Below are 14,750 nucleotides of genomic sequence, written 5' to 3' on the forward strand. Positions count from 1 at the left end.
CGTTAAAATCTACGACGGGAAAAGAAATGGGTTCCAGCACGGCAGAAGTAAAAAGCTTTTCATTTTGTTGCAAACATGTATATTTTTTTAAAGCTCAAAAAACCGTCGTGGTACCTTCGTCACGCGCATAGCAACATGTCACGTATGTCGGCCACCCTTGTTATATTATTTAACAAGTTTAGTCGTCTCGGTCTCCACTCGTGTGATCCGAGCCCGTTTTGTTCATCTGAATGTCGTCTGCACGTGAGACCTTAAATCGTCGGGCGGCCCAAGAAGTATTAAAATTTCAGCGGAAAAGTTCAGTGCCATAGAGACTAGCCCGGTGGGTCCGGCTCAGTTTTACACAATATACATGGCGTGTCAGTGGGGCGTCGGTTATGACGGTTAAGTCTGATAGGACTTTGTTTTGCAGCGAGTCAAGTATCAATCACTATTCTCATCAGCCGATTTGCCCTTATATTCGCTCTCCTCGTTTCGCGGCAATAACCTACGCCACGTTAGTTATTCGTTTAATTAATTAATCGATTGATTGATTTTTCACTTTTAGGATGCCAAGTCAGTACCGAACACGTCCAACAACGGGACGTTGGAAAACGATGACTACGAAGACAACGCGGAAGACGCTCTGACCGCACTGCCGTTGTTCTGCATCGGTTAGTCACACATGGATAGAATGCATAATAATAATAATAATAATAATAATACCTAATGGTTCGCACGAATTTACATTTAACATGTTACTCTTTTGATTTGGTGTCATCGGCACAGGTTCGTTTCTGGTGGTCGTCATATTCCTATCGATCGCCGGCAACGTGCTGGTGTGCATGGCCATCTACACGGACCGCGGTCTTCGGCGGATCGGCAACCTATTCCTGGCGTCTCTGGCCATCGCCGACCTGTTCGTCGGGGCCTTAGTCATGACTTTCGCTCTAGTCAACGACTTGCAGGGTTACTGGATGTTCGGCGCCAAGTTCTGCGACATATGGATAGCCATCGACGTGATGTGCTCCACGGCGTCCATACTGAATCTATGCGCCATATCGTTAGACAGATACATACACATCAAAGATCCGCTCAGGTAAGTGTTTTTTTTTTTACAAGTATACATATGAGTAACAAATGAGCTCTCGCGGTTATTAATATGTAAGCATTGGATTTTATTCGATAACCTTATTTTTTCGGATTTATTTTATGCTCGAGACGTCTTATCAAAAAAACATACGTCAAAAGATATGAAACGGACATTTTCGAAGGGAGCAAATAATACAAAATATAATGCTTGTTGACAGTTAAACACAAAACAATGTACTACAGTGTATCTTTTTAAATTCGGTATCTTTGTTATATTGCGATTATTTATTTTCATCGTAAATTTTAACACAAAATATAATACAAACATTGAAATCATAACTTTGGAAAACTTATCAAAACTCTCACTGTTTTTGTTTTGTATTTAAAGTACGCCTACACTGTTTTTAAACATTTTTAGCGCAAAAATAAATGTCAGGTTTAATAGTGATTTTTTCTGTAAAGGTTTTCTAAAAAAATACACCGACATTACAAGGTCGACATTCGAGAAGTTAGTAGTTTGTAAAAAGTATTACATTCTAAATTAAAAAAAATCCCTCATGTGAAACCATTCAATGCAAGTCACATGTTTTAACAAAAACATTTCTCAATAAGCTAGTTAAAATCACTGTAAAGACACAATATTTACTTTAGTCTATAAAATCAAGTTTTAATGGTGTTTAGTAGTTTTTATAGGTACTCCACAATAAAAAAAGTTTTAACACATATTTTTAGACTTGTTTTTGTACACATTAGATCTACCTTCGGTTTAATTTCGAAAACTCGTGTCTTTAAAACTGCACTCACAAAATAACAACAAGATATATAAAGTTTTATTGTTTTTCAGGAAATTACTAGAAATAACTATGAAGTTTCCTAAACACTTTTACTTAAACTTAACAATCTTTTCATTTTTGTGTTGCGATGCGTAGCTGAGAATGTATCGATTTCGACATAATGTTTTTTTTTTAGGGCATTTTCATAATTTAAGAACAACGAGACAGACTTTTCCGAGCCGCGAATCCAAAGTGTCACTCGAGTATATAATTAACTACTAAATACAATCGAGAATACTCGCTGTTCGTTTTTGTTTTTTGTCTGCCAAAATGACATAATTAAAATTTAAAGATCAATAAATATAATAAAATACTCATTGGTACGATAATATATATAAACAATAATCATATAATACATATATCTGTACAGTATTGTCGAGAAAACTTTTCTCAGAAAAGCCATGTCCTATACTTAAACATAACATCTATATATATATACATATTGTACATAATACCATTACCGTGATAATACCGTCTTGGGTTTAATTGCGCCGTGTTAAACCGTGTACTGTATAAGGTATAATAATACGGGAAACTTCATTAATAATTAAGCGATAGTCGTATCACGTATATCAGCGTTATAAAACGTTCTCGCCAGGAGTATCCAAGTGGATTTAACATGAAAACAAAATAAAATTCGGACCGATAATCAGACTTTATTTTCAATTTCCGAGACGGACTACTAGCGTACAGTATTTAGTAAGCCCGTCACGTTTGTTCATCAACTTTCCTGCGTAATTGGCTTCGAATCAACGTTATCTGCCCTTCCCGACTAAATATTTATACACTGCGCAATACAACACGCTGGTGAATTTCAAGGCGCCTGTATATTATTATGATTACCACAGGGCCGGACTTGTATATCGATTTTGAGACATCAAGCGACGCCAAAACAAGTTTCCCTTAGATCCGACCGAATAGATCACGTCCGGGCCGACCCGTCTGAACTTAACGTTTATCGAAGTTGATGTGCTGAGAGACACAAAAAAAAAAAGAGTAAGAAAAGTATACGGCGTTTTCGTTTGTAATACTATTATCAATAAATAGTACCAAACGATACATAGGAAACGTATACGGGATGCACCTAATAGGATTACACCGTTTCCCGGTTGAACGATAATAACCTAAGATGGGGAAAAAAACAGATAAAGTCATTGTGCGCGCATTCAACGTTGTGGAGCGAGAATAATACAATTTGCAAAATAAAAACAATCAAATAAATTGCATCCGACGATTGTTGATCAATAACTCTTTCCGTTATTATTCCGCACGGCTGTGTACGGCGCACAGTGTGCATGGAAGTATTATGAAAAAATCAATATAGGTCTTGCTTCAATTTGTGCCGAATGTGAAGTCCATAAGCGAGAAGTAAGTTTTTTCCCGGTAGAATTTCCTAATTTCCGCATTGTTTTTCTTCGCGACGCATCATTTATATTTTATATGTTAAATGAACCAGAACACGGTATGTGTAATATCATTGAGTGGATATTAACTCGGTATATTGTGTGGATTTTCTTCATTTTACTGCAACGAAAGTAACATATTATTAAACCGTCCTCTCGTTTTAGACAATACTCTAAAATTTACTTTCAGTTTGTCCCGCGTCAACTATAGGTACAAGTACATAATATTATATAACCGAGGCTGTCTATATGCACATAAACGATTATCGTTTTCTTATGGAGAGATATTAAAAATATTAGCTGCGAGAAAACCCTTTTTGTAGGTCAGACTAGGATTTTTTTTTTTCGTCACGTTCCGTTTTCCTGGTAATGACTTGAAAAATCATTAAAAGCACATTATGCCGTACATACGGTAGCCGCATCGACCCATCTATTGTCCGATAGCCAAAATTCAGGCCAAACTCGATCAAATACTACTTTATACAATATATATAAATAAATATATATATATATAATACGGTGAATTACATTTGCGCGGACAACGCGTTATATATATATATCCTATATGAAATTAAAACCAGTTTCTTCGCCCCCCCCCCCCAAGGTAACCAAAGTTACCTTCCCCAAACCTCAGTATATAGATACAAGGTGTCCTATTCAATATTACCAGGTATCAATTGGTCAATTATACATACTATATTTATATTAGAGCTAAAAATTCAGGAACAATTAGTTTTAAACATTATTTAATTTTACTGCTTGAACGTTGGTACCTTCGAACTTGTTTTATTATATATTTTTGTGACATTTGTTGTTGACAAAAAAATAAAATAACAAGAGTAAAAAAATATTTCAAGAAATTTTGGATATTTTTATCTTTATAACTTTAATGGACGAGTTATTAATATAACATTATAATATGACGTGCATTATAAGTATAGATACACGTCGAGGTTGCTTAACTTTGTAATTATAACGTATTTGAGGGGCATTAAACTGATACACGGGACATCCTGAAAGGCTCGCTTTAAGCTCGGTACAACTTTACGGGTTGATTATTTTATACCTTTACTTACGTACACCTACGGCGAAACCGTAACGACTAGTAGTTTTGGAGTTTTGAAAAGTGAACTTGGCCGCCCGCCAAGTGTTTCCGGGTGAATTCGTCTCGCTGGAGACCCGTTTTCTACGACCGAATTTAACCTGCAACACTTAAGTCGTCCCTGCAAAGGCCCGTTGTGTGTTTGCATAGTAGTAAATGCCCAAAGTGTGGATCCAAAGTCAATGATAAGATAATGCGGTTTACGGTCGACCGGCGACAAATATCTTATTACAGCGATGCGATTGTTTTTATCGTCTGCGTTGTTGTTTTTCAGCGCCGTTTCCTTTTGTGCCTCACATTATGATAATACAACATAATATAATAATATAATCATTTGCCTGCACACAATATTCTTTCCCAATCCGAAGATCCGAGAGATGTATCTATACTTTGTCGCGTGTGCGTTTTGTAGGATAATATACAGCGTCGTTGTATAGCGCGGCCTGGGTCGAAAAGGTCTGCCGGTCCAATTGTCTGAGAGTCTAAATAGCGTCTCCAGAGAAAATGATCGTCATCGGCGAAACGACGCGATTTGCATTTTAAAAACGTCGAATACACAAACGTACACACACAAAAAATAAAGCCCCAATTCCCTAAAAAAAGTGTATGTTATCCGAGGCGCTACGACGATTCTACAGGGTACCTACTCCTCATAAAAAAAAAAAAAAACAGGCAAACGAACCAAGTCCCTCGTCCCTGTTGTCCTTATTGGATACACTTTTGTACGTAGCACGTAGCGTGTACTTCACAATAATTGTCATCAAACAGTGTCTAGAATATAATTTCAGCGTTGTGCAATAACCGTGTTTTCTCATAGCCCATTAACTCGCGTTAATTACTATTGCAGTTGTGTCGTTTTCGTTTTACATTAATAGCAAGTTTGGCGAGACAAACAAACGAACACCCCCCCCCCCCCGGGGGGCCCCTGCCCCCAAAAACGTCTTTTACATCATTGCGTTTGGTAAGCTTTGAATTCATCTCGGTAACGGTTTCGCCGTCGTCGTCGCGTTCCATTATCTCTGCCCCGAGAAGAAGAAAAAGGCACCCAACTCCTTCGAGAATTTGCTCAAAAACTAAACGAACTGCTGAACGTGCAAAAACAATTTGTTTTTGATTTAATTTTTCACACCGTACACGAGTTGCTCGTTAAAACAAAACTACCAAAACCTGTTGGAGTTCCTTTTTTCAAAATAGGCGTTAATGAAGAAAGCCATTGGGATCATCTGTAATTGATTGTGATTCAGCATATATTTATATATGTAGATAGATATAAAACCTTTAAATCTTATTTTCATATTTGCATAGTGAAAAAATGCAAACAGTACTTTTGGGCCTATTGGCTTGTTTTGAAAATATGACTCCTCGCAAGATGTAATTTTATATTTTGCAATCCACGTAGATTTTTTTATAAAAAAAAACGAATCGTGTTGAACTTACAACAGCTATTATAGTATATATATATAATAATAATAATATATTATCTCAAGTAATATACATTAAAATATATATTACATTTACGTTAGAAATAGGGTAACATAAATAACGAATACCTGTAAACTTAGTTGAACGCTAATATATTTTTTTATACCATTTATAAACGTTATTTATCCTTCCTGTGCCGTTTCTTTTATGAGGAAAAAAATAATAAAATATACTGTAGGTATACACTTCTACATTTCGCTATTATGGTCTATTGTTACACTGAGAAAAAGGTAATTTCGTTGATATACAGTCGTACCCAAACGGTCAATAAGATACAAACCCTCAAATTTAATTTATAAAACGGTAGCACTTATGATAAAAAAACAACCCATTTGAAGTATGAAACCCGCATTTATTTGAAATTTAAATTTTTAAATGAATATACAGAGAAGTGAAAAAAATCCACAGACGACTTATGGTTTTTTTCAAGGAAATTAAGGCTCGATTAAGAATTCATTAAACAGTCTTTGTGTTGTTTCTTTTTACTTTGTCTGAATTTGAAGTAACTGGAAATACCTGGAAATATATTCCCTTGTCGAAAATCTGCGCCCAAATATTCACAGAAAGTAAATTGTTCTTTTGATCCCTATAAAGGCTTAAAGTTTGTCTTAAAGGTTTATATTTATTTTCATTAATTATTTTCATTTAAAAATAGTCGACGAATAACTGTCATGCCTATCAGCACATTGTAGTAAATACACGCCGCTCATATTAAAACGTTGGTATTTAACGAAATAGTTGACCTTTGCTGGGTGTTCTGGTTTGAAAACAAAACCGTGTAGATTCGAAAATTATTTTTACTATTTCAATACCCCAAACGTTTGATTTCACTACACGATAATAGCAGAGGTAAAAAAAAAAGAAGGAAATTCCTCGAGCCATTATGAAATTTCAAAAGCCTGTGCAGATTTTGGCCGGGTCCCACACAGACGCTTGGAACTAATTACCTAATTCGGTAACTCGGCGAGGGTCGGCTACTTAATATTCTCCAGAAGGTCCATATTATAATATATATAATCGCGTACCCTTAGCCCCCCCCCCCCCGAAACAATGGATGACCGTGTTGAATATCAGCTGTGCGGCTTAGGTTCAAAAAGGCCAATCTCGCATTCGGACAAATGCAAATGAGCAAATGCCAAGTTTTCTCGTTGCGCGGTTTTAACGTGAATCGCGTTAACAAGCATATTATCTATATTTACTTTAATCGCACGTATGCGTGTACTTACAAACCCGGGTAGTTTTATCCGCGGACAAGGTGCAAATTGTACACCCCCCCCCCTCCAAACCGCCCCATGGAACCCTGCCCCGTTTTGTGCGTGTGTGTTTTTCGACAGGCATATTTTTTGTTCACACCGACGTTATGTTTAAACATACTTAATACTATATAATATATATATATATATGTATATCTGCACCAGTCGTTTGCGGTTGTATGTATTTACATATTAAGGGCGTTGCGGCTCCCGTGGACGTATCCCTGCTGCCGGTTTCCATACACCGTTTGGCAAACAAAATTATAGGGAAAATAAAAGGAATACACACACGGGGAGAACACAAGCGGCCGCGTTTACATTCCACTCGAGGAAAATATCGTTTGTCGGATGATAAAAATAAAAATCGAATCGAATTCGCGTCTCGCCCCCGGTATAATAATAATAATATATGGTGTAGATGGTACGTTTCCGAAACGTCATGAGACATGCGACGTTGCTAACCGAACAGTGTGTAACGTTTTCATCCCGAGAGAACGATATTTACAAATGACAATACATAATATTATTGGATTTTATTAAGACTTACTGTACAAACACTGTACGCCCCCATAGTTGGACATTATTCGAATAAATTTCTACTTAAATAAATAAATTGCACACTCACAGTGAGCATCCGATGTACGGATCACGGTAAAAATCCTACTCCAGCTAAGGTTACGGTAAACTCCTAGATATAAAAAAACATCAATTTTTTTAGTGCGTTACTAGACGCAGACATTAATCAATTATCACAAAAATAACGGTTCAACAAAACAACTGACTAATCAGTTAATGCACAAATTTGTTTGAAAACCACAAAATGTACCGGTCAACTTTACTATAATCACATTAATTAATAGTCGTTCAACCCAATAAAAACTGGGTTGCTTATTATGTTAACTGAACATTAACCATATCTTGACATTTACTAAGTAGCGATACTGATTGAATTTTGTTTGAATAACTCATTTTACGCACAATATATTTACTTAACCTCTTTTTTTTAAACACAATTACAATTCTAATTGACGAGAAACCGTGGCGTATACAACCAAGTCAAATTTGACATTTTTATTATTTCAAAGATTTTATTAATTTTTGAAATTAAAACAATAATAAGTTTTATTAAAACGAAAATAATAATGAAATAACAAAATGCAAAGCGACAATAGTCGATTTTGAATAAATACTTAAAAGGCATAAGCGACGGAAGTAAACTGATATAAATTTTATCCGTTCAACTTAAACAGCCCAACCACACTTTCCTCCTTGCCGTTAACCTCGACCACTTATAATACAATGAGTTATTTATTTATACCTTTCGATCGCTCGTTATTTCCAAGACCTCATTTCGGTTTTAATTCAGCCAAGTAAAAACCACAAGTCGCTAAGTGGTTGGTTTTCATTCACACAAATCACAAAATATAACATTATATTTTTTCCATTCATTTTAGATGCTATTAAGTAAGCAAAGAAAATTTATTTGAGCTCCTGATGCACTTCTCACTATCATCTTAATATGTTATCTGATTCTGTTAGAAAATGCATATCAGATAGGACTTCATTCGTTGTGCCAATGTCTTTTCGGCCCTTTAATTATACGGTTTTATAGTCATTTATGCGTTCTACATAGTCATACACATCTTATCGTTTTCACATTGTCTCATTGCGCTCTTTCCGATTGAGAATTAGCGGATTCCTCCAATATCTTATAACTAAGCCGCGACAAACGAATTTTCGACCGGTTTATGGACTGTGGGAAAATAATTCAGAAACGTAATAGTTATAAATATTTATATTTGTACGGTGCCGAGTGTGTGTAGGGCCGAATCAACAAGCTGAACACGCGGTGACGGAATACAAACAAACTTGTTGCACTACACCCTAAGTAAAATATTATAATGGTAAATATTAAAAGTCATCCGGAAGAAAACGCACACAAAACCGTGTACAGTATTTATACAAAATTACGTTATAACTTATGAATAAATTTAACAAAAAAAAAAATAAAAACTGACTTTTCGTTAAACAGTATCGAATTGTGTAAAATAAAATCATGCCATACACGTCCGAAACAGTCACGCTTTCCAGCCGTCGACGGTGGGTTGGAATTTCGGCAAAACGGTTTTTTTCCCTTTATATTTCCTTCTTATAATCACCACTTAACGGCTGATTGGCCTTTGAAATCCGCGCGCATCGATCTCTCTAAGTAGATAGCAGCTTTTGCGTTTGTTTGGTATAAATTAGATGGACATAAAATAATTGTATAGCAATACACGCGTGAAAAAAGTAACACGGATTAACCGCCTACACGACATTGGTTTTAGAGAGTATAATATTAACATTATAATCTCTGAGCTTTAAATATTATCATAGATTAAAATATAAACTACACGTGGCCAATAATGACCTTGGCATTATTGGCAAGCACGAACAACAACAATCTTGGTGTGGATTAGAAACGCTGTGAGCGCTCAAAGGTAATGGAAACGCGTGGCATACTATATAGACAGTAAAACATAATAATACTTTATATATTTTGTATCTTCTTTCACTGTTCAAAGCAGCTATTCGGGTCGGTCGCCTTAAGCGTCCACCACTCAAAATACTGTCAAGTAAACCTACATTGACGTCCTTCTCTCTTCAGGATGGAAGTAATTTAAACGCGCTCATACATCCGTTTTCTAATGGAGCTGGCCCCGCAACTTACCCTCTTTACAATCAACCGTTCAATGCAGTTCACTTAAAATACAAAATATGATTTAATATACTGTTAAACTTATAACTTATATTAATTTATGTGACAAAATTATCATCATGTTTTTTTTTTAAAGGTATTTTACATTGAATTTCGTTATTGACAATTTTCATTTATTGTGTTGAACAGGTACACGACATACTTGAACAGGAGGAACGCTCTGTTGGGCATCGCCGGAGTATGGGCGCTGGCCGCGTTCGTTTCGGTGGTCCCGATCTGCATACTGAGCATCCACAGGCCGCCCAAGCCGATAGTGTTCCACGCGGGTCAGGCGGGCCAGGCGGAGTACATGACGTGCGCGCTGGACTTGACGCCCACGTACGCGGTGATTTCGTCGTGCATCAGCTTCTACATACCGTGCGTGGTGATGATCGGCATCTACTGCCGGCTGTACTGTTACGCGCAGAAACACGTGCAGAGCATCAGGGCGGTGACGCGGCCGCTGACGACCACGACGGCCATGGCGTCGTCCACGCTGACCGCCGTCCACCACCACACGTCGCCGTACCACGTGAGCGACCACAAGGCCGCCATCACGGTGGGCGTCATCATGGGCACGTTCCTGTTGTGCTGGGTGCCTTTCTTTTGCGTCAACATCATCGCCGCGTTCTGCAAGACGTGCATACCCGACGCCGCGTTCAAGGTGCTCACCTGGCTGGGCTACTCCAACTCGGCGTTCAACCCCATCATCTATTCCATATTCAACACCGAATTCCGGGACGCGTTCCGCCGCATACTCACCACGCACTATCCCGACTGGTGCTTTTGCAAAGGCTACAGCACCGTGGTACTCAACTCGGAGACGTCCTTCAGACACCGCCGGAAGACCGGCGGCGGCTGTGACTTCGGGTCGTCCGTCGGCACCGTCAACGCCGTCACCATCAAACAAAACGGCAAGGCCGCCGGCGGCGGCGCCTTGACCAGTCCCCGGTCGTCCGTGGCCTCACTCAGGCAGTCCCGACTCAATTCGTCCGAAAAGGTGATCATAGAGGCCGAGGAGACCAGCATCATCTGACCGCATCAACTCAACGACATCCCTCGTTTCCCGGTCGAATACCTCGTGTGATCACGTCCAATGTATTTGTCGACACGTGGTTCTCGGTAGCGATATGTAACTAATATACTTTGTGTTACAACATGATCCCCTATGGTTCCAAATGGATAAATTCAGTTGCCTCGAAATCGCTAATTTTCAAACCAGTTAATTGTTTCCCCAAAGACGTTTACACTAAAGATATAATAATCTTTTATAAGATAATACCGTTATAAGTTATAACTATACCGGATAAAATACAATCAGCTGATGGTAGGTAAAAACAAATTCTCACAGAATTTTTTAAAAAAATATTATTTATTTTGAATATACCTACGACAGTGTGATTCATAATACAGTATGAAATCGGTTAAGAAAAACCCCATCTTGTTCCAAACGACGGACGTTTATGATTTGCTTTTGATGCGGTGCGGCAAAAAATCACTATACGTATTCCATTTTTTTGAGATTCTGAGATTTTTTCAAAATGTAGCACGCTAGAAGTTTCAATGATATTAAAATAGTAAAAAATAGATACCATAATAAAACGAACCAACGGCACTTTAAAAAACGTCTGACCTTCTTTCTGAGAATTTCCATTTACCGCCGACGCGTTTCCCTGAACCCGTTGAACTATACCAACCGGGTCGTACCGTGGATTACAATGTCTTGCCATTAACTTTTCAGTAATTTTAATACCGTCCAATTGACAGCGGAAGATCCCACAAAGGTTCGAAGGACCATCCGAATAGGGATTTTAAACAGTTACTTATAAAAGTTCTGTACAGACGTCAAACATATTTTATTCCGCAACAAGCATTACATCTTTATCGAGAACTTAACTCTGTTTCTTGGATTTCCTTGTAAATACTATGTAGTTAGCCCGAGCTCTTCAAATATTACTTAAGTCTGTTGTTGTGTACGTACTACTAATAACGTTCTACTAATACTAATAGTTCAACGGCAGGTGGATACGCCGTCTATCTTGGAGCGGTTCTAACATATAGTTCGACCCCGTAACTCGATCGCATAATATTTTCTAGATTAACGTTTTCTTGGGCACCGGGTTTCCAGCTTGTGAGGAACGAGCGCCATACGAGAAAGGGTGGCCGTTGATTGATTTTCAAAACGCCGTAAACGATGCTGGTGTAATCTCCAAAATACATCCAAAGTAAATACAGTAGTAATTCGATATCGCACTACGGTATTTTGTGTGTGTGTGTGTGTCGTTGTGCTTATGATAATGTGTATAAACGTATGTATGTATAAATTGTATATTGTTATATCCGCTTTAGACGCGGGGGCCTACATTATTGTATGTATATATTGTGTATTTTGTAATGTGTAAACTTTTAAAAGTACTTAAGTTTAATACTTGCGTGTGGATTCGGAGAACCCAACGAGTGTGTATACATAAGAACGAAATTAGACGGTAAGTCGCTACACGCTATGTGAAGTACTCGATTGGGAGAAGTGAGTGGGCTGAAATTGCAACTCACACGGTTCAAAAATCACATTTTTCAGAAAATAGTACCTACATTTTAATCCAGACTTCTTTTTAACCACTACTTTCAACGCTAAGTCTAATCTGATGACAGATACGTCTTTACGACACAGTACGTTGCCAACTAATTTTTCCATTTTTTTTTTTTTTTTTTGGATCATGTCAGATTCGATTTCAGCTCACTCGAACGTAAAACGAGTTCTTTTTTGGCCACCGTTTGGCTTTTTTTGAGTCGTTCATTTTTTTTTTTTTGTAGACCGGTACAAATCGATGATGCGATTTTATCGCTTAGATTTAGACACCACCGTTGTTATGAAATAAGTATATAGCATGATGATAATATTCTTATTATAGCCATACCCATTTTTGCACCGTTGCCCGCAAGACGTGTGCGTGTTAAGCAATAACCAACCCCAATTCTGGTATTTTTTATAATGCTAATCAAGTCACCACCTCTATTCGACCGCAATATCAACAGTGTGCATGTCCCTTGTGGCCTGCACAAACTCCCACGCTCACCACCAGTGTATAGTATTCTTGTTATGATTTGTTATTGTGATATTTATTGTTAAACCGGATTTTTCCTTAAAACTCTTTTACTATATTATATTATACACCGTTACTCTGTTGTCACATTCTACTATTGTATTATTTTAAGTTATACGAGTACCTGCTATTGTTATTTGTCTAAATTTATGTTAAGTTACAGTCTACAGTATAGTATGTCCCACCACGCCGTCCTGGCCATTTCAAAAACTCCTAATCCGCAAAAATGATTATTAAAATAAAAAACAATTTTTGTTCCAAAAAACTAACCAATTTTAAATAGTTTCGTTAAGAATTGTTTAAAATCATTTTCGAACATTAATTACCATGAATAATAATAGCTAAGTAGAACGACGGTTTTAAATAAAAATAGATAATACTCAAAAAGCAGTAATATCAGAATGATGCCAGAATTATTCTTACTATCATTATTATTCAGTATTATACGTTTACCAAACCACCCTATGGTTAGTTTAATTTTTCTTAAATGAGTTTTTCTTTATAAATAATAATAAAGAGAAAGAGAAAATATATATAGACCTTAACCTCTCGACTTTAAACAATACAAAGCCGATAAGTTATCGTTTATAGAAAAATAATATTTATCTTTTGCGGTTACTTCCGTTATTTTCCGTTTTTCTTGACATTTGCCAATATTACCGCATTCCTAACGTCGTCCGATCCGATTTGAAACACATTAGATATTGTTATAAAAATTACCTCCAAACATTGTTTATTTAATATAAAAAAATAATACCTCGCATTGTAATAAAAGAAAACTGATGCATTTATTTTTAACCTTAAATTGCACGTCATTATACATATTGTATTTCTTATTTATCTTGTTTTAAGTCTTTAAATAAGCTATAATGTACCTAATTTGATCGACCCAATAATTATTGTGCCAAGTCACACACGTTGTAATGATAATTATTTATTATGTTTGTTTTAAATTCAAGAAAATATTTTTTTACTGTAAAAACACGATACTAAATCCTCGGGCGATCATATCTATAAAATATTATAATAACTATTAGTTAACCCGTTAGTTGAAAAAAATGCACATTTTTTAAGTACACAACCGTCTGATGATTATTATTAATTAATTATTTATATAACTCGCCAAATTAAATTATCATGTTACTTGAATGTAGTATTCGACTGAAACATACTTTTTTTTTTCGGTGTGTGCAATATTATTCATATTATATTATAATATGTTATTATGAACTATTAAATAATAATAAGTTAGTAGTAGGAGAAAAAACATCCATCGCATATTGTATTTGTTATATTAATGGTAATTGATAACACAACATTTATTCAGACATGCGTTGCACGTGATTGTTTTATTATTAATTTCCTTTATGTTTTTGTATAAAAAATATATTATATATCATAATAATATTATAGTCAATCTTCCTTGTTACCATTTAACTAGTATATTAAGTCGATCTAGTCATATTGCAATGTACTATTATATTTATGTTTAAGACTTTCAGTTACAAATATGATGATGAAAAAATATGTCGGTGTGTTTTGTGTGTGTGTGTGTGTGCGTTTTTACCGATTGTGCAAGCATAATCAAAAACATTCCGTACTTATCCTCTTTAATAGGTCTTTCCTTTGACAAAAACTTGTGTAAGTATAGCTAGCAAAACTTTGGCAAACCGTATTGAACGTATGTACGCCTTTATAGTTTAAATTGTCGCACCTGTTAAGTTTTACAATGTAAACTAATTGAGTTTACAAAACTGGTATTTTC

The 14,750-nt window shown here is 36.3% G+C and overlaps 1 protein-coding gene across 1 annotated transcript in view; it reads left to right on the top strand.

The window, feature by feature from the left end:
* LOC126842884 (dopamine receptor 1-like) overlaps window positions 1–12,587 on the top strand; it is a 137,336-nt gene extending 124,749 nt beyond the window's left edge. The window contains exons 2-4 of the mRNA XM_050580097.1: window positions 548–653; window positions 769–1,078; window positions 10,032–12,587. Of these exons, the coding sequence (XP_050436054.1) occupies window positions 548–653; window positions 769–1,078; window positions 10,032–10,917 (1,302 nt within the window). The 3' untranslated portion in view covers window positions 10,918–12,587. The remainder of the gene's footprint in view (window positions 1–547; window positions 654–768; window positions 1,079–10,031) is intronic.
* Window positions 12,588–14,750: the final 2,163 nt, after the last annotated feature.

This window comes from Adelges cooleyi, unplaced genomic scaffold (genome assembly GCF_023614345.1).
Source record: "Adelges cooleyi isolate 19-005CV unplaced genomic scaffold, UGA_ACOO_1.1 ACOO_flye_CR_arks_rails_tigmint_CR_PRNA_574, whole genome shotgun sequence".
In the NCBI taxonomy this organism is placed as follows: Eukaryota; Metazoa; Arthropoda; class Insecta; order Hemiptera; family Adelgidae; genus Adelges; species Adelges cooleyi.